Here is a 27,719-nt window from a genome sequence, read left to right on the forward strand (position 1 = left end):
CCTAATGCTCATCTGTTTTCTTAAATTCCACATAGGATGTACCACTATATTTTTACCAATTAAAATACGCCCCCCCATATAAGACTTTCTGATAAATCCAACTTTAGAATTTACCTTAATAATGTCATCAAAAACAGTTCTACACATAAATATGATTTAAGTAAAAGAGAGATTATACAAAAGTATGCTGCTTATGAAGATTCATAGGCATCTTCAAATATCAGAAACATGCCTTACTAAAAGGGTAAAAATTTTAAATAACTTACAAAGTACTATTTTAACACCCACGTTATAACCTACAAGTCATTAATCTTTTAGGGTCTCCTCAGTCTACATCTAGATAAATAAATGTCTGTTCTGGGGGAGTTTATAAAAGAATGAGGTATAAAATGTCCTATTCTGAAGAAGCTTATATTATTTTGTTATTATGTAAAACAAAAGACAAAAAAATAATCATAAAGCATTAAACATTTATTTTTTGGTGGCCAAGTCTGTTTTATTATGCCTCCGTCTAGGTGAAAGAAATCCTTATTTTCAAATAAGCTAAATGGGTAGAAGGTTACAAAGAACTGAAGGATGTGTGTTAAATAAAGGCTATACTAAGAAAAATGATGGAAAGACAGAATAAATGGGAAAAGGCCAAGTCTAACTTAAAATACCTTAAGTCAGAGTGAGAGAGAAGAGGAATTCATTACAGAAGACCCAAAGAAACAGCTTCCATTGGAAGAGAAGACAAAATAAGAATCAACAGGATAGCAACAGGTGGTATAGAACATGGTCACAAAGTAAAAAAACTTGAACAAGCAGGGGCATAACTAGGGACTCAAATAGGACTTTCCTATTGAAACCAAACTAAGAGCAAGAAAGTGAAGGGTTTGAGACTATAAAAGTAAAGTTATAGGGACTGATGGCTAGAAGTATATTAAATCCAAACATAAGGGCTTTAAAAGGAAGAGCTTCTGGACACTTCAGTGTGGTAACCATGTGACAAAGTAATATCACAGATGATAATCATCTTACCTCTTCTATGGTTTTTTAAAAATTATTATGTAATGTTAGTCACCATACAGTACATCATTAGTTTTTGATGTAGCGTTCCATGATTCATTGTTTGTGTATAACAACCAGTGCTCCATGCAGTCTTCCTTAATACCCATCACCGGGCTAACCCCTCCCCCCACACCCCTCTCTGAAACCCTCAGTTTGTTTCCCTGGAGTCCATAGTCTCTCATGGTTTGTCTTCCCCTCTGATTTCCCCCCTTCATATTTCCCTTCCTTCTATTAATGTCCTCCATGCTATTCCTTATGTTCCACGAATAAGTGAAACCATATGATAATTGACTTTCTTTCTCTGCTTGCCTTATTTCACTTAGCATAATCTCCTCCAGTTCCATCCATGTTGATGCAAATGGCAGGTATTCATCCTTTCTGATGGCTGAGTAATATTCCATTGTGTATATGGACCACATCTTCTTTATCCATTAATCTGTTGAAGGGCATCTCAGCTCTTTCCACAGTTTGGCTATTGCGGACATTGCTGCTGTGAACATTGGGGTGCATGTGGCCCTTCTTTCACTACATCTGTATCTTTGGGGTAAATACCCAGTAGTGCAATTGCTGGGTTAGGGTAGCTCTATTTTTAACTTTTTGAGGAACCTCCACACTGTTTTCCAAAGTGGCTGTACCAACTTGCATTCCCACCAACAGTGTAAGAGGGTTCCCCTTTCTCCACAACCTCTCCAACATTTGTTGTTTCTTGCCTTGTTAATTTTTGCCATTCTAACTGGTGTAAGGTGGTATCTCAATGTGGTTTTGATTTGAATTTCCCCGATGGCTAATGATGATGAACATTTTTTCATGTGTCTGTTACCCATTCGTATGTCTTCTTTGGAGAAGTGTCTGTTCATATCTTCTGCCCATTTGACTTGACCATTTGTTTTTTGGGTGTTGATTTTGAGAAGTTCTTTATAGATCTTGGATACCAGCCCTTTGTCTGTAGTGTCATTTGCAAATATCTTCTCCCATTCCATGGGTTGCCTCTTTGTTTTGTTGACTGTTTCCTTTGCTGTGCAGAAGCTTTTGATCTTGATGAAGTCCCAAAAGTTCATTTTCCTTTTTTTTGTTTCCCTTGCCTTTGGAGACGTGTCTTGAAAGAAGTTGCTGTGGCCGATGTCGAAGAGGTTACTGCCTATGCTCTCCTTTAGGATTTTGATGGATTCCTGTCTCACATTGAGGTCTTTCATCCATTTTGAGTTTATCTTTGTGTATGGTGTAAGAAAATGGTCGCGTTGCATTCTTCTGTATATAGCTGTCCAATTTTCCTAGCACCGTTTATTGAAGAGACTGTCTTTTTTCCATTGCATATTTTTCCCTGCTTTGTCGAAGATTAGTTGACCATAGAGTTGAGGGTCCATATCTGGGCTCTCTATTCTGTTCCATTGATCTGTTTTTGTGCCAGTACCATGCTGTCTTAGTACAGCTTTGCAATATAGCTTGAAATCTGGCAATGTGATGCCCCCAGCTTTGTTTTTCTTTTTCAACATTTCCTTGGCGATTCAGGGTCTTTTCTGGTTCCATACAAATTTTAGGACTGTTTGTTCCAGCACTTTGAAAAATGCCATTGGTATTTTGATCGGGATGGTGTTTAAAGTATAGATTGCTCTGGGCAGCATAGACATTTTAACAATGTTTATTCTTCCAATCCATGAGCCTGGAATGTTTTTCCATCTTTTTATGTCTTCTTCAATTTCTTTCATAAGTGTTCTGTAATTTCTAGGGTAGAGATCCTTTACTTCTTTGGTTAGGTTTATTCCAAGGTATCTTATGGTTTTCGGTGCTATCATAAATGGAATCAATTCCCTAATTTCTCTTTCTACAGTTACATTGTTAGCGTATAGGAAAGCAACTGATTTCTGTGCATTGATTTTATATCCTGCCACATTACTGAATTGCTGTATGAGTTCTAGTAATTTGGGGGTGGATTCTTTTGGGTTTTCCATATAAAGTACCATGTCACCTGCGAAAGAGAAAGAGAGTTTGACTTCTTCTTTGCCAATTTGAATATCTTTTATTTCTTTTTGTTGTCTGATTGCAGATGACAGCACTATGTTGAACGGTAGCAGCGAAGAGTGGGCATCCTGGTTGTGTTCCCGATCTTAAGGGAAAGGTTCTCCGCTTTTCCCCATTGAGAATGATATTTGCTGTGGGCTTTTCATAGATGGTTTTTATGAAATTAAGGAATGTTCCCTCTATCCCTGCACTCTGAAGAGTTTTAATCAGGAAAGGATGCTGTATTTTGTCAAATACTTTTTCTGCATCAATTGAGAGAGCCATATGGTTCTTGTCTCTTCTTATTAATGTGTTCTATCACATTGATTGATTTGTGAATGTTGAACCACCCTTGCATCCCAGGGATAAATCCCACCTGGTCGTGATGGATAATCCTTTTAATGTACTGTTGGTGATCCTATTAGCTAGAATCTTGTTGAGAATTTTGGCACCCATATTCATCAGGGATATTGGTCTATAATTCTTTTTGATAGGGTCTTTCCCTGGCTTTGGGATCAAGATAATGCTGGCCTCATAGAATGAGTTTGGAAGTTTTCCTTCTATTTTTTTGAAACAGCTTCAGGAGAATAGGTATTATTTCTTCTTTGAATGTTTGGTAGAATTCCCCAGGGAATCCATCAGGCCCTGGACTCTTGTTTTTGGGGAGGTTTTTGATCACTGCTTCAATCTCATTACTGGTTATTGGTCTATTCAGGTTGTCTATTTCTTCCTGTTTCAGTCTTCGGAGTTTACAGCTTTCCAGGAAGGCATCCATTTCTTCCAGGTTGCTTAATTTATTGGCATATAATTGTTGATAATAATTTCCAATAATTGTTTCTATTTCCTTGGTGTTAGTCGTGATCTCTCCCCTTTCATTCATAATTTTATTAATTTGGGTCCTTTCTCTTTTCTTTTGGGTAAGTCTGGCCAGTGGTTTATCGATCTTATTAATTCTTTCAAAGAACCAGCTTCTAGTTTCGTTGATCTGCTCTACTGTACTTCTGGTTTCTAATTCATTGATCTCTGCTCTAATCGTAATTATTTCTCTTCTAATGTGTGGCTTAGGCTTTACTTATTGTTCTTTCTCCAGTTCTTTAAGGTGTAAAGTTAGTTTGTGTATTTGTGATTTTTCTATTTTTTTGAGTGAGGCTTGGATGGCTATGTATTTCCCCCTTAGGACCGCCTTTGCAGTATCCCATAGGTTTTGGACCAATGTGTTTTCGTTCTCATTTGTTTAAGTTCTTCTTTGATTTCCTGGTTGACCCAAACATTCTTAAGCAGGATGGTCTTTAGCTTCCAAGTGTTTGAATTTCTTCCAAATTTTTTCTTTCAAAGCATGTGGTCTGAGAATATACAGGGAATAATCTCAATCTTTTGGTATCAGTTGAGACTTGATTTGTGACCCAGTATGTGGTCTATTCTGGAGAAAGTTCCATGTGCGTTCAAGAAGAATGAGTATTCTGTTGTTTTAGGGTGTAGAGGTCCATCTGGTCCAGTGTGTCATTCAAAGCTCTTGTTTCTTTGTTTATTTTTCTGCTTAGATGATCTGTCTATTGCTGAGAGTGGAGTGTTGAGGTCTCCTACTATTAACGTATTATTATCAATATGTCTCTTTATTTTGGTTAACAGTTGGCTTATGTAGTTGGCTGCTCCCATGTTGGGGGCATAGATATTTACAATTATTAGATCCTCTTATTGGATAGACCCTTTACGAATAATATAGTGTCCTTCTGTATCTCTAACTACAGTCTTTAGCTTAAAATCTAATTTGTCTGATATGAGAATTGCTACCCCCCTTTCTTTTGAGGTCCGTTGGCATGAAAAATGGTTCTCCATCCCTTCACTTTCAGTCTGGATGTATCTTTAGGTTCAAAATGAGTCCCTTGTAGCCAGCATAGGGATGGGTCATGTCTTTTTATCCAATCTGCACCCTGTGCCGGTTCATGGGAGCATTTAGGCCATTCACGTTGACAGTGATTATGTAAAGATATGAATTTATTGTCATCATGTTGCCTGTGAAGACCTTGTTTTTATAGATTGTCCTTGTAAATTTCTGTTTTATATCACTCTTGGGGTCTTTCTCCTTTTATAGAACCCCCCTTAATATTTCTTGCAGGGCCGGCTTGGTAGTCACATATTCTTTCAGTTTCTGCTAGTCTTGGAAGTTCCTTGTCTCTCCATCCATTCTGAATGACAGCCTTGCTGGATAAAGTATCCTTGGCTGCATGTTCTTCTCATTTAGTACCCAAAATATGTCTTGCCATCCCTTTCTGGCTTGCCAGGTCTCTGTGGACAGGTCTGATGTTATTCTGATGTTCCTCCCTCCGTACGTAAGAAATCTCTTCCCCCTTGCTGCTTTCAAGATTGTTTCTTTGGATCTAAGATTTGCGAATTGTACTATTATGTGTCATGGTGTCGGTCTGTTCTCATTGATCTTGGGAGGGGTCCTCTCTGCCTCTTGGACATGAAAGCTTGTTTCCTTCCCCAGATTAGGGAAGTTCTCAGCTACGATTTACTCAAATATAACTTCTAGACCTCTCTCTCCCTCCACCCCCTCAGGAATCCCAATAATTCTGATATCAGAACACTTCATTGAGTCACTAATCTCTCTCAGTTTGATCCCTTGGGTTTTCATTTGTTCTTCCCATGCTGCCTCAGTTTCCTTCTTTTCTATCATCTTTTCCTCTAGCTCATTAATTCGTTCTTATGCCTCATTTACCCTGGCAGTCAAAGTATCCAGTTTAGACTGCATTTCATTCATAGCATTTTTAAGTTTGGCCTGATTAGAACTCATTTCTGCCCTCAGATATTCTATATTGTTGTTAATATTTTTCTCAAGCCTAGATACCACCTTCATAATTGTTACTCTGAAGTTTATTTCTAACATCTTGGTTATATCCATATCCATTAGTTCTGTGGCAGGAGCCACAGTCTCTTGAGTCTTTCTTTTGTTGGGGGTTCCTCCTCTTAGTCATTCTGTTGAGGGGTGGTTGAGGGAATGTAGAGTCCAAAGTATTGACCACAACCCAAGCAAGATGCACCTGTTTTATAGGGACCTTAGGGTTGTCGGCCTCTTGTTCTTCCAGCCTGTCTTCTGGGGGAGGGGCCTGCCATGCTGTTACTCAGGCAACCCTGTTTGGGCAGGGTTTGCCTGCCCCCTGCCCCCTGGGGGGGTGCTCAGTGAAAACTGTTTTGGGGGGCTTCTGTTCTCTGGCAGCTTTCTGCATCTCTTCCAAGAGTCAGAGCAGAAGTGACTGCATCCAAATCTCTGTGTCAGAACACAGAGATCGCAGTCTGTTCTTCAGTGAGCTCTCCAGGCCACACTATCTCCATTTCTGTCTGTGCTGCTATAAACCGCAGCCTCGTGGGTTGTGCACCCCTCAGCAGCGCTCCCAGCTGCCACTCCCAGGGCCGGGCACGTCTCTGCCCTTCGTGCTTCTAAAACCACCAGCCACCCCCAGTTCACACGCACAAACCCATAGCTCCAGGTTTCAGTCTGGGGAGCTGCCCTAAAGTCCTTTCCCTGCCGCTACCAGTCCATCTGTGAGTCTGTGCCCGGTCCCCAAAGCAGGAGACTTTCGCCTTCGTGGTGTAAGTTCACAGGGGCTCCCTGCCCCTTCTGTTTATCTTCTGATATCTGCCCGCAGAATCACTGCTCCCTGCTTCATACCTCGAGACCAACCGCCGGAGATATTCTGTTTGTAGAGATCCAGATATATCTTCTTACATCTCAGCCTGATTTCGTGGGTGTTCAGAATGGTCTGGTAGATATCCAGCTCAATTCAGGGGACCAGTTGAAACAGGGTCCCCTCCTCCTCCGCCATCTTTTTTCCTCCTCTATCTCTTCCATGTATGTGTACATACAGATCCCGAAGAACCCCTTCTCACTATGCTTAATCTATGTATACATCTGTATTGCTAGTGGAACCTATTTCTGCATAAAGACAGAGTGAGGGAAAGTGGGAGAAAGGGCCAAGAGGCCAAGAGAAATCCCAGGCCCTTTTTCCCCTGGGGTAATGGCAATAAGGGAGCTACTGAAAATCTAACACAGATGGGGTTCTGAGCTCTGCTTTATCTTGAAATCGTCTGGTGGGGTGGCTACCTACTGTGCCAAGGTTGCACACCAAACTAACTAGAGTACCTAGAGTTAAATGAGACAACACTTCTGGAATACTTGGAGTCACTCAGTATTTACCAACTATATTTACATTTTCTCTACGTATTCTTGTATTTCCTGGCTTGAAGATAAATATGGCAATATATAATACTCATTGTCAAATAAGTTCAAAGTACTTTGCTTAACTAACATTTTTTATTTTTATAGTGCCTTAAAAAGAAAGTGGACATGTACTTAAAAAATATACATTACTAAGAATAACAAAATTGAAGGCTTGCCTAAGATTATAAAAATTTAAAAACAAATCAATAATTATACTTATTTTATAAATTATAAGACAACATTCTTAAAGTGAAAGCAATTGAAAAGAATCTTTGCATACAACACAAATTATAGAAGGTCACATACGTAGTATAGACATGGAGAGAGGAGGAATTCTAGAGCTGTGCCATCCCATACGGTAGCCACTAGTCAGTCACGTGTAGCTATTTAAGATCTAATTTATTAAAATTAAATTTCAAGTGTGGCTACTATATTGGACAAAGCAAACAGAGAACATTTCCATCACTGCAAACAGTTCTGGACAGTGTTGTTCTAAAGTGGTATCTAGTGGGTTCTAGACTTGGGGAGACAGCCTATGTGGTAGGAATCTGTTACCAATTATCAAGATTTTCTGATCGGAACTATTTATAAAGTCATAATAGACATATATCCTAACAGTAACCCTTAGGCCTGGGAGTGTCTTACAAATCATACAGAAATACTCCTCTTTTGCTTTTTTTTTTTTAATTGGGTCTGCCATATTCCCATTTGATTACAAGACTATACTGAATCAGCATCACTCCTCACTTGGCATGAGATGTTACCACAGTGCTACTGTGCTGCTCTCCTACAGTTTTCAGTGAGAACAGAGTCTATATTTGGTTTGTATAGGGACAGATCCTCCTGCACAGTCAAAACAATACCTAACCCTAATCTTTTTCAACATAGACTAAAACTACATTGCATGTTTAAATTTTCATTTCCCACCAGAGATTACAATCAACTATATCTTCTATGGCTTTTTTGTGACAGACTTTATTTGCAAAAGATTTTTTGATAGTAAATATCTGAAACTTGAAAGTCCTAACAATTAAGAAAGATAGATTTCTAAGTGTTTCAAAGACTTATTATTTTTTAAAAGAATTTTGTGGATTCAGAGACTAAGTTAAGCCTTACAGTTATTTTACATATTCAGACAAGTTTTTCATTTCACATTTTAAATCTGATCTAAGCTTATATATAATCATTTAATAACTTACTTCAAAATTAAGGTCTCGGATCAAGATATCTCCATTTGGCGTTGCTAAAGGAACATGATCAAATCTACAGAGGAAATTGATAAAAAATTACAATTTTATATTAAACACTAAGCAAACATAGCTGAACGAGAACGCTACTATACAGTTTAACAAATGTTTATGGTGCTAAAGAACTTTTCCTATACATACTTTATAATGTTATCAGCATTGATGATTTCTCCAGCACCAGGTATCAAGGGAATAACTTGTGCTCCTTCTTCAATACCTTAAGTGGAAAATAAGTATCAGAGCATCACATTACGTCAGCCAAAACTTAAACTATGTGACCTAGTGCATTCATATTTACCCCTTTCCTGTTGCGAGACCATTGTGCGCTCATATTTGCCTTGATTTAAATCCTTCAGTACTTGCATTAATTCTGTAATCCGAGCAGTAAAACTGAAATTAAAAAAAAAAGTCATAATGAAAACTCCAAAGGCCATCATATCTTTTACTATTATTTTTGTTATTTATTTGAGATGTAACTGACATATAGCACCCTGTGTAAGTTTAAAACTTTTATTCAAACTTAACTGAAATTTCTAAAATTACAATTTAATTTAAATGAAATAATCTAAAGAAGTCTCATCATCATAAAGTATGAGTGATAGTGTATGCATGCTTTATTATCATGTTTCAGTAGGAGAGCAGGAACATGAGGATAAAGGAAGAGGTTTCATAGGATCTTCACCTCAACAGATAATTACTTCATTAACAGGTGAGTCAAGAAGGTTGTTTGCCACTAGAATTTTAAGGTTTCTAGTAGATACTACACAAGGACTAGTATTAGTACATTCCTCAGACATAGGAAGTGTGGACCAAGTTCCTCCTGGAGTGAGAGACAGCCAAGTATAAAGTTAGCCTTCATGTGTGAGGAAGGCATTTATTACGTATATGCCAAATGTCTGCTACCTCCCTGCAAACATGGAGGATTCTTCTCTTTCCTACTCCGAAATGGGAGAAAAGATGACGTGTTCTTACTATTAGAAAGAAATCACTGTGGCAATAGAGAGAAATCAAAACTAATGCCAAGACATCGAGGAAATAAAAATAACATGATGGTCAAAGAGAAAGCAATCTACATCAAAGAAACAAAAGAGAACTTTTCTGTGAAAATCAAGCAGAAACCTCCTGAAGGAACAGAAGCACCCCATCTACCACGAACCGTAAAGGCCTAAGAAAAGTTATTAACAAGTAGGAAGAATGTTCGCATTCTCAAGAGAAAGAGACTCCTCATAGTAGTTGACAATCTCCTCCATCTTGCCATGAAGACCTAAACTGCCATGGAAGAGGAGGAATAAAGAAGAAATATGCGGAAGAGTCACAGGTCTGGGAAGGATCAGAAGCGATCCAATTTCTTCAGATGTACTTTTTACATTATGGTGTTTTTTTATGCCACATCAAGCCCTTTGTACTAGAGCTTAAAATACTGAAATACTTAATTCCACGTTACAGTCTAAGAACAATTTTACTAGACAGAATGACCATATTTGCAATTGCATCTACAGATACCACAAGGTGACTTTTCACTTCTTTCCCCATTAAAATCAACTTCATCTTTATCTTACAGTGGAGGACAAAAAAGTTCAAATACAAAAATTCTATTCATTAACCTAATTTTCCATGAATTAAGAAAAGACTGCCCTGACTTAACATTTTCTAACTTACCGAATACTAGTGTCCATGGAGCGGACAGCTTGAGAACCACTAACCTGGTTGAAGACTCAAAACAGCTCTCTTAAGGAAACATGAAAAGCTCCCTCTCAGAGAAAAACCTTCCTTAATTTTCCTATCAAAATCAACTTGCAGGAATAGGAAATGGGGCTTCAGTTGCCCCTTACCTTAACCTCAACTGGGCACAATCATTAAGTATAACATATTTTTAAAACTTATTTTCTGCAATTGCTCAGTATTACTAATCTTACTTACCCAGCCAATCTAGTCATTTCACGGCCAGCCAAAACTATCCGACCCAGAGCTTGAGACATTCGCAAAAGCATTCTTCCACTTTGGTAGTAATCCTTAAAGAGAAATAAATACTAGTTTTCACTTACATTTCTAAGACTAAAAACTAGCTTTTATTTGTTTTTATATTTAAATTTCAATTTATTATGACTCTGATTACTAATACTTTACCTCTAGAAGTTCTGAATGTGTACTCTTGAGATGTCGAGGATGAGACAAATCTAGGAAAGGACGACTTACAACTAGGTAACCAACAACAGTGGCAAGATCTGAAACAAAACGTTAAGATTTAAACATTAACAATACTTCGCTTTCTCTGCAAATTTCATTCCACTATCTCTTTTAAAGCATACTTACATTTGGCAACTATGCTATCAATGAAGCCCATAGAAAACCGAAACAAAATGAAATTATGGAGATGTTCCACCTGGCAGAAAGCAAATACAAAAAAATTTATATTTTATGTGTATGTAAAAATATGAATCTACCCTGAAAATAAAAAACTGCATGATTTATTTATTCCACAAATACTTACTGAAAATTAAAAAATTATATAATTTATTGATTCCACAAATATTGCCTATGGTTTCTGATTATACTGTACATTACATTTCATGCACAATACTTATCACAGAGCAGATGCCAAATACTTTATGAAACCATTTTTATGCAAACAGAATGGAAATTACATATAAATGTTAATGTGGTATCATTTGTATATAATACTGTATTCACAATACTATCAGATACATAAATACTAAAACTGATCAATAATCAAAACAACAACAATAAAACAGAAGGATGAGCTAATTTAGGTAAAACACTAGCTGTCTAGATTGGCACTCAGTGCTTTGCTTTAGTTGGAGACATCTGGTCTCTGCTTTCCCCAAGAATCTTACTACACTCGATCTGAACCAAGTGCTAATGTCATCAATGCTGTTCAGCCCTAGTTTGCAGCTTTAATCAAGCACGCACTACCTCAAAATTACAAGTCTAAAAATGTTTTATATTCTGCCTTTTCAATGTTCTCAACTTTTCCATCTATCAGATTATTCAAGGCCCTGCATGATCTGGTACTGGGCTTTATCCTAAACTTCATCTGCTTCTATGTTATTCCTTCTCACTGAGCTCCAGAAATATTGGTTTCTCAAACTGCCTTAAGGTTTTCCTCTTGTTGTTCCCTCTGCCAGGAATATTGCTGCTGTCCTAGACAGTTCTATTTTGTGACTAACTCCCTCATTCCATGTGGGTTTCCGATAAAACGTCACCTCCTCAAGAAAGACCTTCTTTTTTTTTTTTTTTTTTTTTTTTAAAGATTTTATTTTTTTATTTATTTTACAGAGAGAGAGAGAGACAGCTAGAGAGGGAACACAGGCAGGGGGAGTGGGAGAGGGAGAAGCAGGCTCCCCACTGAGCAGGGAGCCTGATGCGGGGCTTGATCCCAGGACCCTGGGATCATGACCTGAGCCGAAGGCAGACGCTTAACGACTGAGCCACCCAGGCGCCCCTAAGAAAGACCTTCTTGCCATCCTACCTAAAATAGCTATGCAACCTCCCCATCATACTGTACCATTTCATCCCATTTTATTTTTGGTCATAGAATTCATTACTACCCAGAATCATATAAAATATTCAGTTGTTGTTTTTTTGTCTCCTCCACTAAAATGTGAGTTTCCTGAGTACAGGGTGGCTTCCTCTTACTATCTTTTGCAAAAGCACAATGACTGCAACATTTATTCAATGAATGCCATGTGTTACATGCTGTGCTCAATGCTGGAGACACAACAATGAATAAAACAGACAAGGTCCCTGAGCTCATGAAATTTACATTTTAATGAAAGAGACAAACTAGGAAACAAATAAGATAAATATAAATTGCAATACATTTTTTAAGGAAACAGATCATTAAATTGGGAAGTAACTGGTGGAGGCCATTTCAGACAGACTAACCAGAGAAAGCAAGGCCACAATAAGTTGTTAACTTTGGACCTAAAATCTAATGGATAAGAATAAGCAAGCCATGTTCATCAGCAAGCTTGATGAACAGCAGTTCCCTGGAAAAACCTTAAATGCATTTTATCAGTGAGCACAATCAAAGTTCAGTCATGTTAAATCTAAATAAGACAAAAATCCAATTTCTAAAATTATTTTTTTTTTAAGATTTACTTATTTATTTTAGGGAGGAAGAGGGAGAGACAGAGAGAACATGAGCATATGTGAGTGGGGGGAGGAGCAGAGGGAGAGAATCTTCAAGCAGACTCCCTCTTGAACACGGAGCCCAGATGTGCTGCTCAATCCCACAACTCATGAGATCGTGACCTGAGCCAAAACCAAGAGTTAGACGCTCAATTGAGCCACCCAGGCACCCCTGAAATCATTTAAAATGACTATTTCTTTAAGCTTTTTAAATCACCTCAATATATATTTAATTTTAAATTTAATTTCACAAGCTTCCACTAAAATGTAAGCTCCTTAGAGGCAGGATTAATTTTAAATTAATTTCACAAGCTTCCACTAAAATGTAAGCTCCTTAGAGGCAGGATTTTGTACACCATGTCCACCACTATTATTACTAGCACCTGGAACAAGCACAGGCATCTAGATGGCACTCAATATCTTTTAAATGAAGTAATAAAATTACTTGAATTCAAATTTTCCAATTGGCAAGAAAATAAAAACTGATATATGTATAGTTTTTACAAGAAACAATTTTTGTTGTTTTTTTTTTTATTAACATATAAGGTATTATTTGTTTCAGGGGTACAGGTCTGTGATTCATCAGGCAAGAAACAATGTTTTTAACTCTAAATCAAGGGTCAAGAAACTATGGCCCACAGTCCAAATCCCAGGCTGCCATTTATTTTTATAAAAAAGTATTATTGGAACATAGCTACACCCACTTATTTACACAGAGTATATGGCTACTTTTGTCAATACAGACCATAAGGTCTGAAAAAGCCTGAACTACATATGTACTATCTTGTCTTTTATAGAAATAGTTTGCTGACCCCTACTTTAAATAATAACCATCATAGTATCTTCAAGAATCCTACAGAAACAAAAGAATTTATCACTAAATAAAACATCTAAGCAATCTCTAAAAATACACTGACAATTATTTTAATAAATCAACCTATATTTGTAACTGGGAAGCTTAATATATTGATAGGATAGTTTTTATTCTTTTATTTTTTATGAAAATACAGTATAAAAATACTTCATAGTTACTTAAAAATAAGTATCTTAAAGATTAAAAATATATACCTATATAGATAGATATAGATACAGATCAGCATAGGCCAAAAAATCAAATCTTTCCATAAATACATGAGCCTCAAGCATGCTATCTTACCAGTTTTCGGAAGACCGAGTGGATTGTCTGCTTTTCTCTCTTATTCCCATTGTAAAAGGCAATTTCTTCACTATTAAAGAAAATAATTTAGTAAGTAATTTTAATATTATCAGTGCCTGAAAAATCATTGAAATACAGTTATTTTATGACTGAATATTTTATTTAAATGGACACTTAAAACTATAAGCTTAATGGGTGCGTGTGGCCACAGTCCTGTACTTGAGACCCTGCTCCTAGCTCAGCTGATCAGAGGGCACAGAAATACACACCTAACAGGATCACAGACTGCACAGCAGCCACATGTTGTGTATGCCATATATAGAGCCTGGCTGGAAAAGATGTGCTGGGCTAGTTCTCAGAAATTTAATTAATTGAATTTCTTTAATAAGAAATAAGAAGGAAGTTGCTATGACATTAGGAAGGCAGGGCTGGGACAGCCATTATAGATGACAAATGGGAGTACAGACCCCAGGAGGGAGAGGAGAACACCACAGCTAAGAGAAGCTACGGAGTGATGCCATGCCATACAGCCTTTGAAAGACTCAAAAGCAAACCAAGTCTGAACGAGTTCACAGTGCCAGCTTCAGGAGCCCCGGCTGTACAGTCGTTCTTATGCTGGGAATCCCACCATATCCTCACAACAACTCCCCTTTTCTTGAGCTGGCCTGAATGGGTCCATAAGGGCCACAAGAATCTTGACTAGAAGAAAGGGGGCATTCTTACAGATGAAGAAAGGTTCAGTGTATTAAGACAAGTCTGTCAAAGTCATACAGCTAGCTAGTCAAGCAGCTGAAATTGTAACTCACATCTGATTCTAGAGTCTAGTCTTTCCACTCCCTATTCAATACGATATAAAATTCCCAGAAAAGTAACTCTAACAGCAAAGTAAAGATTTACATAGGAGTCTAGAGGGTACAGTTAAAAAGCCTTCGATAAACACCCAGTATTTCTTTAAAGCCTCTTTTTTCCCCTTAAAAATGTATGTGAATTTTATATTCTACTCCAAAATGTACCTGCATTTTTTTCCATTATAAAAACAAGGTAGCTCTTGCCTCAACCCCTTCAAACAAAATTAACTTTGTATAAAGATGAATCATGTTCGACCTGTGTTTCACCATTTCCTTGACACAACAACACAGAGCCCCAAAGTATCACAATTCCAGTTTAAGAAACAATTCTATACCTATAATTACTTTTCTCACTTCCTTCTACCTCCTCTGCATGTTTAAGCCTATGGAGGAAGATGAGATGAGCATTCTAATTCTGACTCATTTTAGCCCCAATCTAAAACCTGAAAGGGCAAAAACAACCCAGAATACTCTAGCTGCCTATTCATCACTGATTCTCTTCCACATCCTTCTTCCTACGTAAGAGAACTCCAATTTTCTTAGTTACCCATCTATCCCTTCCTATGCACCCAAATGGTTTAGGAATGGCCTCAACCCCATCTACGAGGAATGAGTTCCATTTGGTCTAAGCCAATCACTTGCCTGTGATTGCTTAAGGCATGGGCAAGTGATCATTCTGGCCAATGAGAGGTGAAACAAAGTCAGGGGTGGGGCTTCTGGGAAAGTTGCCTGCTCTCTTGAAGAGATGGCCTGTTTTTATTTCTGGGCTTTTTACAGGGGAGGAAGACTAGTGAGATCTGAAATTGCTTTTGCCATCTTGTGATCATAAGAAAAATTAGGCTGAGGAAAGGGGCAACATACAAAGGAAGGCTGAGCCAAGAGAACATCAAAGAGCCAGAGCCCTGATCATGTTGTGCCTGGAATGGGGCTATCTTAAGAGTTCTTATGTCAAGTAGTAAATGTCTTTATTGTTAAGCTACCCGAGTCAGGGTTTCCTGTTTCTTGCAAAAGAAAGCATTCTAGCTGATACCATCTTTCATTCACTTGGCAAATCACCTCTCCACTCAACCGTCTACTCCTCCACCTCCCTACAGCACAAAACCCTATTTAAAACTGGTACCATTTTAGCAATATAAGGAAATAAAGGAAGAAGGAACTGTTAAAAGAGTAATCTTCTAAGTAATTTTGTAAATGCTTTAGGGTACTAAATAAAGATTAGGACCCTCAAAATGACTTAAAGTTTACAGATCAATACATGAGAAAATTTACTGAGTACCTACTACATATCAAAACCTATGCTGGAAGCTTTGTATGTATTCCATATTTAATCCTCACAATAGTCCTATATTCTCTATTATAAACAAGAAAAGTAAAGCTATAACTTGCCAGAAGTCATATAATATATAATTGATAAGTGGAGGAGGCAGATTTTGAAACTAGTCAGGCTGGCTCCAAAGCCTACTACTTTTTCTTCCCATTTTGGAAACTATCTGGAAAACAGGTAGACACACATGCAGTGAGACTGAATTACTGAGCATACACAGTCTCAAAATAAAAGTATTTGTGGATAAACAGAGACAGAATTTTCTTTTTTTATTTTATCTGACAGAGACACAGAGAGAGAGGCAACACAAACAGGGGGAGTGGGAGAGGGAGAAGCAGGCTTCCCGTCGAGCAGGGAGCCTGATGCGGGGCTCGATCCCAGGATCCTGGGATCATGACCTGAGCCGAAGGCAGACGCTCAACGACTGAGCCATCCAGGCGCCCCGACAGAATTTTCTTTGAAAAAGTATTATAAGTAAACTTGAATTTGAATTGTATTTTGAGTGTGTTTAAAGTGAAATTAACAGAAAATTAGTCAATCAAAGAGATGAAGAGGTGAACCAGGGATACTACACAGTTAAGAAAAAGAGAAATGCTGAAGATTACTACTTTATAAAACTGGTATTTTTCATAATGTATTATTCAAAAGAGGTAAATACACACACACACACACACACACACACAATTTTGGTAACAGTGCCTTCCAGACTTTTTGGAGTTAACTTATATGACATCAATATCCATAAAAACAAATTTTTAGTACAGCCAAATTTAATACATTTCTTCTTACCTGTTTGTGATGAGCCGGGAATTAACGAATCTATACTCTCCCTCATACTTTTGCTCAGTTATTGTCATTTTACCAATGGGTCTTCTAAGTCGAGTTAGGAGTAGCCCAGAAACAATCAAGTAGGCCATCATACTTGTTGGGCCCTATTATTATTGGAAGAGAATATACAAAGTTCAAGGATATCATAATAAATTCACTGGATGCAACATGCACAATTTCTATAAATAACTCCAGTGACTTGGCTAATTTTTCCCCCTTAATTATTTCTTTTTTGGGAAAATACACACTGGGCCTTCACACTTTTAACTACTCATCTATTCTGTTCCTCCTCCAACACTATATCTCATCCCCAACTCTCCTGAATTTGCTGACCTAAAAACTCCTAATTGCGGGCACCTGGGTGGCCCAGTCGGTTGAGCATCTGCCTTTGGCTCAGGTCATGATCCCCAGGTTCGTGGGATCAAGCTCCGAGTCAGACTTCCTGCTTGGCTGGGAACCTGCTTCTCCCTCTCCCTCTGCCTGCCATTCCCCCTGCTTGTGCTCGCTCCCTCTCTCTCGTGCTCTCTGTCAAATAAATAAATAAAATCTTTTTAAAAATAAAATAAAATAAATAAAAATAAAAACTCCTAATTGCAGTCCTCACTCTTCCTATGGCATCTAAAACTCTTCTGATGGAACTCTACCTGATATTCCCTTAAGACTCCACAGACACTCTCAGACTTCTTTTTTTGCCTTCTCTTGGAATGTTAATATTCCCTGAGGTTTCTTCCTTAGATCTTTCCTCCCAAATTTTTATCTCTACTCCCATCACTCTTAAGAATCCAAGATAGTATTTCCAAGTAAGTACCATCTATCCTTACCTCACTACTCTGTAGGGCTTCAAGCTGAAGTCCCCCCAACAAGCTCTACCCGCCTTTCCCCTCTCCTACATCTTCCTTGCAGCTGCCATGCCTTCTAACGTGGTGAGTAACCTCATCACCTATTGACCAACCCAAGAGAGAAGCTTTAAGCTGACCTCTCCAAGCTCATCACAGGCACTTCCCTCACTCCCATCTATATCCTATGTCCTGCCATACTGAAAAAACTATTTCCTGAACATGCCATTCAATGAAGTTGGTATTATGCCTGGCAAGCCTGACATATCTAATGGACACCTACTCATCCTCCTCAGAGCAACTCAAATAACACCTCCAATTCTTCCGGACACTAAATATTTTATTCAAACTTCTGTTACTTGACTTATCATTCTGCATTATAATTGTCTGAATATCTATTCTTTCACTAGATTGTAAACCTTCTTCAGCTGGAACTGTGTCTTACTCATCTTTTTATCCCCACTACCTAGCACAACATGTGTGGGCTATAATTTGTATTCAATATTTTTTAATTAAATATGATTGATTCAATCATTTCAATAGTCAATGCAAGAATGGGCAAAGGAGAGAACTAAAACAGTTTCTACCTTTGAGAAATGCAGAATCAGATAACAGGAATACATGGAGAGATATTTAGGTATTATAAAAATGTAGCAAGTACCATAAAAATATCGCAGCACAAAGATAAGAGGGATTAGGCCTATTCACTTGCTTATAGTAAAAACAAGGGTAGCAGAAGGTTAGGACGGTAGATAAGAAAATTCAAATAAAAACCTACTTTCCCCAGTGTTCTGGAAAGTAGCAAAAACTACTATATAAATTATATATTAATCAACTACAAGATGTGTATGCATACACATGTACATATATACACAGTACAGTCATAGTATTACATGGTTGTGTAATAAATATGTAAGAGTAACATCACATATTACATGACTAAAGTTATATTTCAATGAGAATACTGAGACAAAATTTAAGGGTCATTCTTACCAACACAAATAAGAGAGGGTAATAAGGCTCATGAGAGTCAACCACTTATATAATTATAAAATGACATATTATATTAAAAAACCATTATATCTAAAGGCATTGCTGATATTTTAAAATTCAAGTTTCATATTAAAATGGCTGCATCCAAATCTCTTTTTAGACATTACTTTACAACAATAAGTACTTGGATGTCAATGTTTAAGCACTTCTGGTTATTAATGCCACAAAAATTTTCCAAATATCTGACTTAAGGAAAATTCAAACACCAAATTAGAGTACTTTTTGAAGTCTCTAATACAGTATTATCTTATAACTAGACTTTATTAGGTACATGTTGTAAAAACACATTCTTTGAGATACATAAAAATTCCTACAAACAATCCAGCTATTTACAACACAGTACTACAGCAATTTAAAAGATAGATTAAACTCACCTGCGCTCCTATTGCACTTGTTAACTTGAAGATATACAAAACTATGTCTAAAAATGGCTGTAAATATTAGAAGATAAAGAATTAAAAAGGGGTAGATTGTGTAGATTGATAACTAATAAAACACAATAAAATATAAAATGCTACTCAACATTTAACACGTAATTGTCAACATGGAGAGTTCCCATCATATATAATGTACTATAAACAGTATATAGATCAACAAATACATAAAGAAAATGGTTCTTATTCTCAAGAAACTTAAAATAGAGACAGCATGACCAATGTCTACTGACCAACAAGGGGAAAAACATTTACCATTTTCCAACAACTCAGGTAGTTCTACTATGACAATTAACCATTAGTAACATAGTAATTTCTCAATGCAGTGTAAAGACAGTGAATAAAAAGGACCTGAGATGTAACCTCAAACCTAGTACCAGCTTTTCTGGTTTCTATATATCTACACCTATAAAACGAATGGTTCTTCCTGCCCGTAATATTGTTTAATTCTATTACTTTATCACAACATCCATATGTTAAAATAATCGAATGAGCCTCTAATTTTCTGATACAAAACTCAAGCTTCTAGAACTAAAACAAGACATTAATACACTGCTCCTTACACACAGAGACAACTCAAATGACATACCAAAAGTTTGTACATATTTTGAAGTGTTTTTCAAAAAACCCCCATTATATTCATTCACTTTAAGTCTATAGCCACCCCTTTCTGCTGGCTTCTATGAAGATTAACCTGTTCTTTTTGCCTTAAAAATTATCAAGAAGCTAGACATACTTTTAAAATGTAAGTACATTTAAAAGTTGACAAAAATGACTCATCATTTAAGTCACAGATCAAACAGTATGTTAAAAACAGTAAATATACAAGCCCACTACAATTATTTTATATTTTCCCTATTGCCAATGTGACAAGACCTGAGCTGTAGAGTTGCTCAAGTGCCAAGATGTAAAGAATACATAACAATGTCTAAAGAATTACACAAAAATTTGTATATACACTCCCCCGCCCCTACACACACAGACAACAAACTTCAAAATGTGGCAATGGGAGCAGAAAAGAAGGCTGAGTTAATCAATAATTCAGAGTTGTCGGAGTTCCTAGAGTATGGAATCAGTTAGCAAAGGCTTCTGGAAAGCTGAATAAAAAGTTTGCCATGAAGTGAAAAGGAACCCTAATAATGGGCCTGTCATGAGGGGGAAACTCTTATGGATACACGGCACTTCTCTAAGAATTGCCTGTCCTCCCTCCATCCACATGGTAAAAGCAGGAGCATTCCTATTCTTTACAATGTGACCCAGCCCCTTGTAGAGAGTTCTTGTGTCTAGCAGTGGGTAGACTGGGCATCTGGATCAATTGTGGCCAGGGACAAAGATACTATAATTGGTCCACCCTAAGACAAGCTCCCACCCCAGACCAAGAGCAGCCATGTGGATTAGAGTAGGAAACGGCATCTAAGATGAAGAGGCGAGGAAATGCTGGGTAGATGATCTTGCCGGTGCCCCGTACATGTCCCAGACAAGGCAGGAGGTAATGGCAAAGAAGAGGACTTAATGAGAAGACTACAGCAAAAGCTGTGAAGGGTGGTGAGATATAAGATAGCAAGATGAGGAAGAACTCAGGAAACTGGCAGGAAGAAACCTGGGTAAGGCCTATCCTCAGTCCCAAGAGCTCTGACAATATTCTGGGGTGGGGGTGGGGGGAAATAGAAATTAGAAAACTGAAATCCAACTAGCATCTTGTGAAGACTTTTTGGCCATTACTCAAATGATCTATTAGAATTAGAGATACTGAAGCACAGAAATGGACAGGAAGAAGTCCCAGCCTAGTGTTACAGATATGGAACTGGAAACATAAACTGACGGTCAATTTCTAACAATTGCCACAAGTCCACATGTCAAGTGACAAAAATTCAGATTTCTGTTTTTACTGAAATCAGCCTGCAAAATTCACTCAAAATCTTTATAAGACACTAAATTCTTCATTCTTGGCCAAAACACCTCACAAAAATAATAGAGAAAATTAAATAACTGTAGTTAAAACTATTATAACAACTCTAATTTTCTTACGAAAGCACTTAGTTATATGCTGTTATGTCCATCAAATCAATTCTATATAAATTTGCTAAGATTCAAAACTCAACAAAGTAACAAATAATTTTTAAAAAGAAAATAAAGAAACTTACCTTACTAAGATTTGAATACAGATCAACTACACTGTTACAAAACTTTTCTACATCTTGTGTAAGCAGCTGGTCTGGATTGGCTATCCTGTTGTCCAGATTTCCCATTTTATAATATGTGAAAGCTCTAAAACAGATGTAAGAAAATGACATTAGAACTAATGATTTTAAAAACAAAAAAATCACATTCTAGCACATACTGCAAATTCATAGAAACGGAAAAGTTTGGAGCTGGGAGAGGCCTTAAAGACTGTCCTTACTTTAGAGACAAGAAAGCAAGTCCAGAGAAGGATGACTTGCAAATTAAAGGAAGAGCCAGGATTAGAGTCTAAATTGCTGAGGTCTTTGCCTACATGCTTCTGGGTCTAAGAGAACTTCCTTGAAAAATATATCCAATACAAAAGAAAAACTTCTATCTGATATCATAAGCATTTCTATTCAATTCAAGTATTTTTAATATAAAAATAGGTTATCACTTACTGGAGATACTCCTCATAGAGGTATTTAGTTAGTCTTACTCGGAAGCACAGTTTGAGCTCATTTAACCCAAACTTCAAGAAGTTATTAATTACAGAGATCTGAAACAAACAAACACATATTACTGGTTTTACTACATTTCTACTTGTAAAATTGTAATTTATTTCTCTAGCATTGGCTCTGTTCCCAAATCCTATGATTTTTATAACTGATAGTCCAAATTGATGTAATTCAGTTCTGTTTTACTCAGTGTACAAAGATAAAAGAGAACATGCTAAACCAAATGCAATTGGCTATATTATGCTGATATATTAAAACTCTACTTGAAACTCAATTTTACAATATGTTCATATCATTAATTAGGAGAAGCATCTTGATACTTCTTTTGTAAACAAACAAAAAGCCAAATCTGTCCCCTTTGGATCCAATGCAAAAGAGTCCTGACATTTATGTTTGTATCTTCTGTTTCCTACTACAAGCACTACGACCCTAGACAATGAAATTCTAGGTGCATTTGTTTAAAAAAATATTATAAATTTCATACCAACTAATACCATTTCCAGATTATTTCTAAAGTCATCTTTACTTCTCTTTTCCATCATTATATTGAAATTAATTCTTCCATAGTTCCAAACTCACATTTACATAAACATTTTCTCAAGAAAAGAATGGTTGTCTGCTGAATCTCGATCTTTTAATGACATCTACACTTATTTCAATTTTTCTAAAGGTCTAAAAGCCATGTGCATGTATCCTCAAGCTTTATTAAATCTCGGACATATTTTCTAATTAGCTGGATTTTATAATCAAGCTTTTTTTTTTACTTCCATATTTAGAGTACTAAAATTCTTATAGTGGCAGTAAAACAAAGAACCAAGCTAAGAATATCACTTATGATTTAACCAAACACTGCCCTTTATTTTTAATAAATTCAGATAATAAATTCCAATTTCACTTCAACTACGTTAGTGCTTCAAGTTACTGTAATAGTTTATGGCCTAAAGCAATGGTTCTCAATCAGGGTGATTTTGCCACCACACCTACCCGCACCTCAGCCTCCTCGCGACATTTGGCAATGTCCTGGAGACATCTTGGGTTGTTAAAACTGGGGGAGGGGCACTACTGCCATCAAGTAGGATGCTACTAAACATCAGAGAAACCCTGGCCTAAAGGTTAGAACGAAACAACACATAGGGACACATCCACATATGTATACAATGAAACTGAACCCAACCTAGTAACTCCTGTCTTACTATCTAGTATAAAGGTTTTACATTGAAAAATTCTGCCAAAAGTTACAAAACTAAACTTGAAGTAGGAACTTAGTATCATAAATCTTTAAAGTCAACTTAAGAAGTAAAGAATCTCTGAAGATTTTTTTAGTAAGATCCAAATTTTTCCCTATGTAAAGATTTTTAAAGAATTCCACTTACGAGAGGCATGGCAGCGATGAAGTTGAATAAGTATCTCCTGAAATCTTTCCTGCTACGACCAATGATACCACTGCAAACCACCACATGCAATGCATTAGTTGCAAAAGAAGCAATATTTAACACTAAGAAAACCTGTAAAGCTCTACAATTACTCTTGGAAGTTTTTATTGACTCAGAAGAATCAATAAGAAAAAAGAGGCTGAAAAACATTTTCTTGCAGAAACATGTTTCCAACTTTTGAAATTTGATCATTTGAAAGAGGCTTCTTGAAAATCAACTCTATAAATAGCAAAATTAAATAACAATGATTTCCTTAGTTCTTTCCTTCGTAGAAATGGTAAATTAAAAAAACTGCGGCTGCCACAAAAGGGGTTTTAACAACTTTAGAGAGCCAGCAATGGGTTAGAATGGATGAAATAAACTAGTGTTTGTTTTTAAATATTTTAATATCCTGATGCTCATTTGGATGAACTAATGGCAGAGATAGCCTGAGAGATCAGCAAACTCTCACCGTAAAAGGTCAAGAGTAAATATTTTAAGCTTTTGTGGGCCAGAAGGTCTCTGTTCCAATTATTCCGTTCTGCTGTTGCAGAGGAAAAACAGCCAAGAATGAGACTGGCTGCATCCTAATAAAATTTTCCCAAACAGATGGCAGTGGGATTTGGCCCATGGAGCCTTATCTGCTGATGCGAGGACTAAATTCTAAGTCCTCTCTGGTAGACTAGTGGGGTTCCTTAGAGCCTCAGAATGGTTCTCCAGAGGCTTCAGATCTGTTATTACACTTCAACTAGACCAAGTCCTCTTTTATGTTCTTATTTTACATATTTATCTGTTCTAAAAATATCCATTAAGAACTTATTTAAGTAAGAATTCCACTACTTTTTGAAAACCATTATATCATCTAAGTAAAGGATCTCTGAGTACCATATATCTATGATCTACGAGAAAGATAGAACTTATCTGATCACATATCTTTTTTCAAAGAATGTTTATTAACATTCACAAATGTAAGTAAAATATATTTTGAAAAACACTGCACTAAATGATTTACACCTGGCTCCACATGCCAAAAAAATGATATGGTATCGGATATAGAAATAATCTGATTTTTATGAGGGAGTAGGTGAATAATGCCAAGTAATGTTAACTGGTCTTTTAGAGCAAAGAAGATGCATGGTCAAGTAAATTTGAGAAAACCTGGGTTAAACAAAGCTAACACATGTCTTTATCAAAGACCTTCTCAAAGCTCTTAACGTAACATAAAACTTGTGCATTAAAACTCTCTGAGAGGGCTCTGTAGCACGGATCATTTCCTCTGCCATTGCTGGCATTCCATAGAACATACTTTGGGAAATGCTACTTTAGACGGATAGGAAAATTAACAGTCCAATTTTGATAGAAGTGCTAAATAGGGCACCTGGGTGGCTCAGTTGGTTAAGCGACTGCCTTCGGCTCAGGTCATGATCCTGGAGTCCTGGGATCGAGTCCCGCATCGGGCTCCCTGCTCAGCAGGGAGTCTGCTTCTCCCTCTGACCCTCCTCCCTCTCATGCTCTCTGTCTCTCATTCTCTCTCTCTCAAATAAATAAATAAAATCTTTAAAAAAATAAATAAATAAATAAATAAAATAAAAAAAAAAAAAAGAAGTGCTAAATAATTTTTTTTTACCTAAGTTGAACTAGAAAAAAGCTACAATAGAACCACATAAAAATGTTGTTTCTAGAAATAAGAATATTAAAAAAATAAGAGCAATTAAGACAGTGCAAAAAGTTTAGAGGTTTAGACTAAAATTGTTTGAACCAAACTTCACATAAAACCAAAGTGCTTTAGTGCTGCCCACGCTGTGAAACACACACGATTAGAAAACTTGGTAAAGCACATGCTATCACTCAGCAATGGTTTACCACTGGGGCAGCAGCTATAAATTTAAAAAATGGTTTCTCGAATAAAGCCTTATTTCTGCTTATTATTCCGCTGCAAAAGAAAAATAATAATAAAGAGTAATTTTACAGTTTATATCCTATTACTTCTAAAACATGTAAGGATCTTTATAAAAGATAATTTGGTGATTTTAAAATGCCTGTAGTCAAATGGGTGAAAATAAAATAAATCTCTATAATTACATTATAGCAGCAACAAGGTAGGAGGGATTCTCCTCCATATCATGGAATTTCCAGGTTCTACCTTAAAGAAGGAGTCTGTCCTATTAAAATTTGCCCATACTCCACAGTCTTTAGCGACTGCTAACAAATAAGCCTAAAAGATGTAAAGGATATTAAAATGTACATTAAGGACCAGAATGACTTTCTTTCAGACTTTTTTGTAGCAGAAACAGATGAATCTAAACCTCTTTGGGAGAAGCAACAAGGGGAAAACAGAAAAATCAATTTATAATGTAGCTTTAGTAGCACGTTAGAGTTATGTGTTATTTTTCAAATAAAAATGCTCCATATTGTGAATTCATATGTTTAAAAATGTTAAATTTAACCAAATATCAAAGATCTCATACAAAGAAGCTCAAAAATATTTATCAAAGAGAAAGTTAACAATTTATTTTAAAATGACTGTTTCACAATTGATGAATATGGGTTAAAAGTATATGGAAGTGGGGCACCTGGGTGGCTCAGTCGGTTAAGTGTCTGCCTTCGGCTCAAGTCATGATCCCAGGGTCCTGGGATCGAGCCCCACATCAGGCTCCCCGCTCAGTGGGGAGCCTGCTTCTCCCTCTGCCACTCCCCCAATTTTGTTCTCTAATAAATAAATAAAATCTTAAAAAAAAAATTTTTTAAGAGTATATGGAAGTTCTTTGTACAGTTTCTGCAACTTTTCTGTAAGTTTAAATAGTATCAAAATAATGTTTTTTAGAAACTCTTAGTCTTTTTCATTTTTTTCTTTATCTCGTATCTAAATGTTAAAACTGAGTACCCAACAAATTGATTACTCTGTCTAGTAGAATTACAAGCTGGCTTATGCTAGCTAATAACCTTCCTCTTGTCCATCATCACCAGTTAATGTACCACCTACTCTTGGCAATGCATTTTCTCCAGGACATTAAGACTACGAGAAAATTAAAATGAGCATCTATTCAATTAAAGTTGGAAATCCCTAGTTTAGAAGAGCAAATATTATTCTTCGGATTACAAAAACATGAAGTCACAAAATGTGAATAAAAGGGAAAAAACTTTAAAAAATAAAGTACTCTTCTATACTATACCAAGGCTGTGCAAGGTTCTTTATATGTAATATGCGACTTTCTACACAGATAGCTAATATGATGCTTACGGTGGATATAACCTGCATATTTTTGCTATTAACAATGCTATATTTGGGGAGCCTGTATTTTTATTAACAGATATGGTACTTAGATAATAAAGTCATCAAAGGAAAAAATATAAAATTTTATAATCATGTAAAAGGGCATATATGCCTTCTCTACATTATACAAAGGATTCAAATTACTTATGCACATAGCTCATATAAGCAGAACTTAGCAATAAAGTTGATCTTCCAAAGCTGATATGCTAGCAGCAACGAATAAACACTTCAATTATGTTTATGGCAAACTTCTTAAAATTTGTAAGAGGATGCCTCACTAGGGCACATACAAAAATGACGAGACACTCTCTCTGAACACCATTCAGGGAGGCCAATCCGTAAGCCCTCCACTTGGCTTCTAGCAAGTTTTTCAGCCCTTCACTTTTAAAGATGAATAGACAGGCAAGAGTGACAAACTTGAGGAAAGCCTCTAACATGAACAAGAAAAATGAGAACAAAGGCCCAAGAAAAAATAAACAATGCAGGAAGCTACAAAAAAAAAAAAAGTTCACATACTTGCAAAAATGATTGCTCTAAAACTGGACATCCATACAAACAGATAACTCTTGGAAATAAAATGATGACAAATACAAATCACTGGATAATAAAGTAAAAAGAAATTTCCTAGAAAATGTCAGAGATGAAACAGTAGAGAAATTATAAGATAATCAGGTGATCAGCCTAGGGTTCCAACACTCAAGTAATAAGAATTCCAGAAAAAATACAGAAAAAAATGGAGAGGAAGAATTTTTTAAAAGCACAAGAAAATTTCTCAGAATGCAGAATGAGTTTCTCAATTGAAAAGAGCCCACCTAGTGCCCAGCACAATGGAAAAAAACAATTCACAGCGACATTCAGTAAAATTCCTAAACACTAGCAATACATCAACAATAAAAAAAAATGATCATAAAAGCTTCCACGGGGGTTAAAAACAGATCCACTGTGAAGGAAGGGCAAGCGGCACAGGAATGGGCCTCCACACCCAATACGGCAGCTAGACTAGCAGTGTTTAACCATGGGTGCACACTAGAATCACTGGGATGTTTCAAAAACTAATGACTAATTGAATCAGAATCTCTAGGGGTGGGCCCAGGTATTAATCGTTCTCAAAATTCCCCAGATGATTCTAATCATCCTGCAACCAAGGCTGAGAACTGCTGAGCTCTACAGAAGACAACAGGGTGATGCTTTCAAAATTCTAACAAAAAAT

At 36.6% G+C, this 27,719-nt stretch overlaps 1 protein-coding gene across 1 annotated transcript in view; it reads right to left on the reverse strand.

Annotated features, from left to right (window-relative positions):
- Positions 1-27,719, reverse strand: part of ABCD3 (ATP binding cassette subfamily D member 3) — an 80,034-nt gene that overhangs the window by 17,310 nt on the left and 35,005 nt on the right. Inside the window, exons 5-16 of the mRNA XM_036122698.2 lie at positions 23,197-23,266; positions 21,767-21,864; positions 21,290-21,413; positions 19,086-19,142; positions 16,784-16,926; positions 13,823-13,892; positions 10,828-10,897; positions 10,642-10,739; positions 10,435-10,526; positions 8,813-8,904; positions 8,656-8,731; positions 8,467-8,530 (exon numbers count right to left, since the gene is read on the reverse strand). Coding sequence (XP_035978591.1) covers positions 8,467-8,530; positions 8,656-8,731; positions 8,813-8,904; positions 10,435-10,526; positions 10,642-10,739; positions 10,828-10,897; positions 13,823-13,892; positions 16,784-16,926; positions 19,086-19,142; positions 21,290-21,413; positions 21,767-21,864; positions 23,197-23,266 — 1,054 coding nt within the window. The remainder of the gene's footprint in view (positions 1-8,466; positions 8,531-8,655; positions 8,732-8,812; positions 8,905-10,434; positions 10,527-10,641; positions 10,740-10,827; positions 10,898-13,822; positions 13,893-16,783; positions 16,927-19,085; positions 19,143-21,289; positions 21,414-21,766; positions 21,865-23,196; positions 23,267-27,719) is intronic.

This window comes from Halichoerus grypus, chromosome 5 (assembly GCF_964656455.1).
Source record: "Halichoerus grypus chromosome 5, mHalGry1.hap1.1, whole genome shotgun sequence".
NCBI classification, from domain to species: Eukaryota; Metazoa; Chordata; class Mammalia; order Carnivora; family Phocidae; genus Halichoerus; species Halichoerus grypus.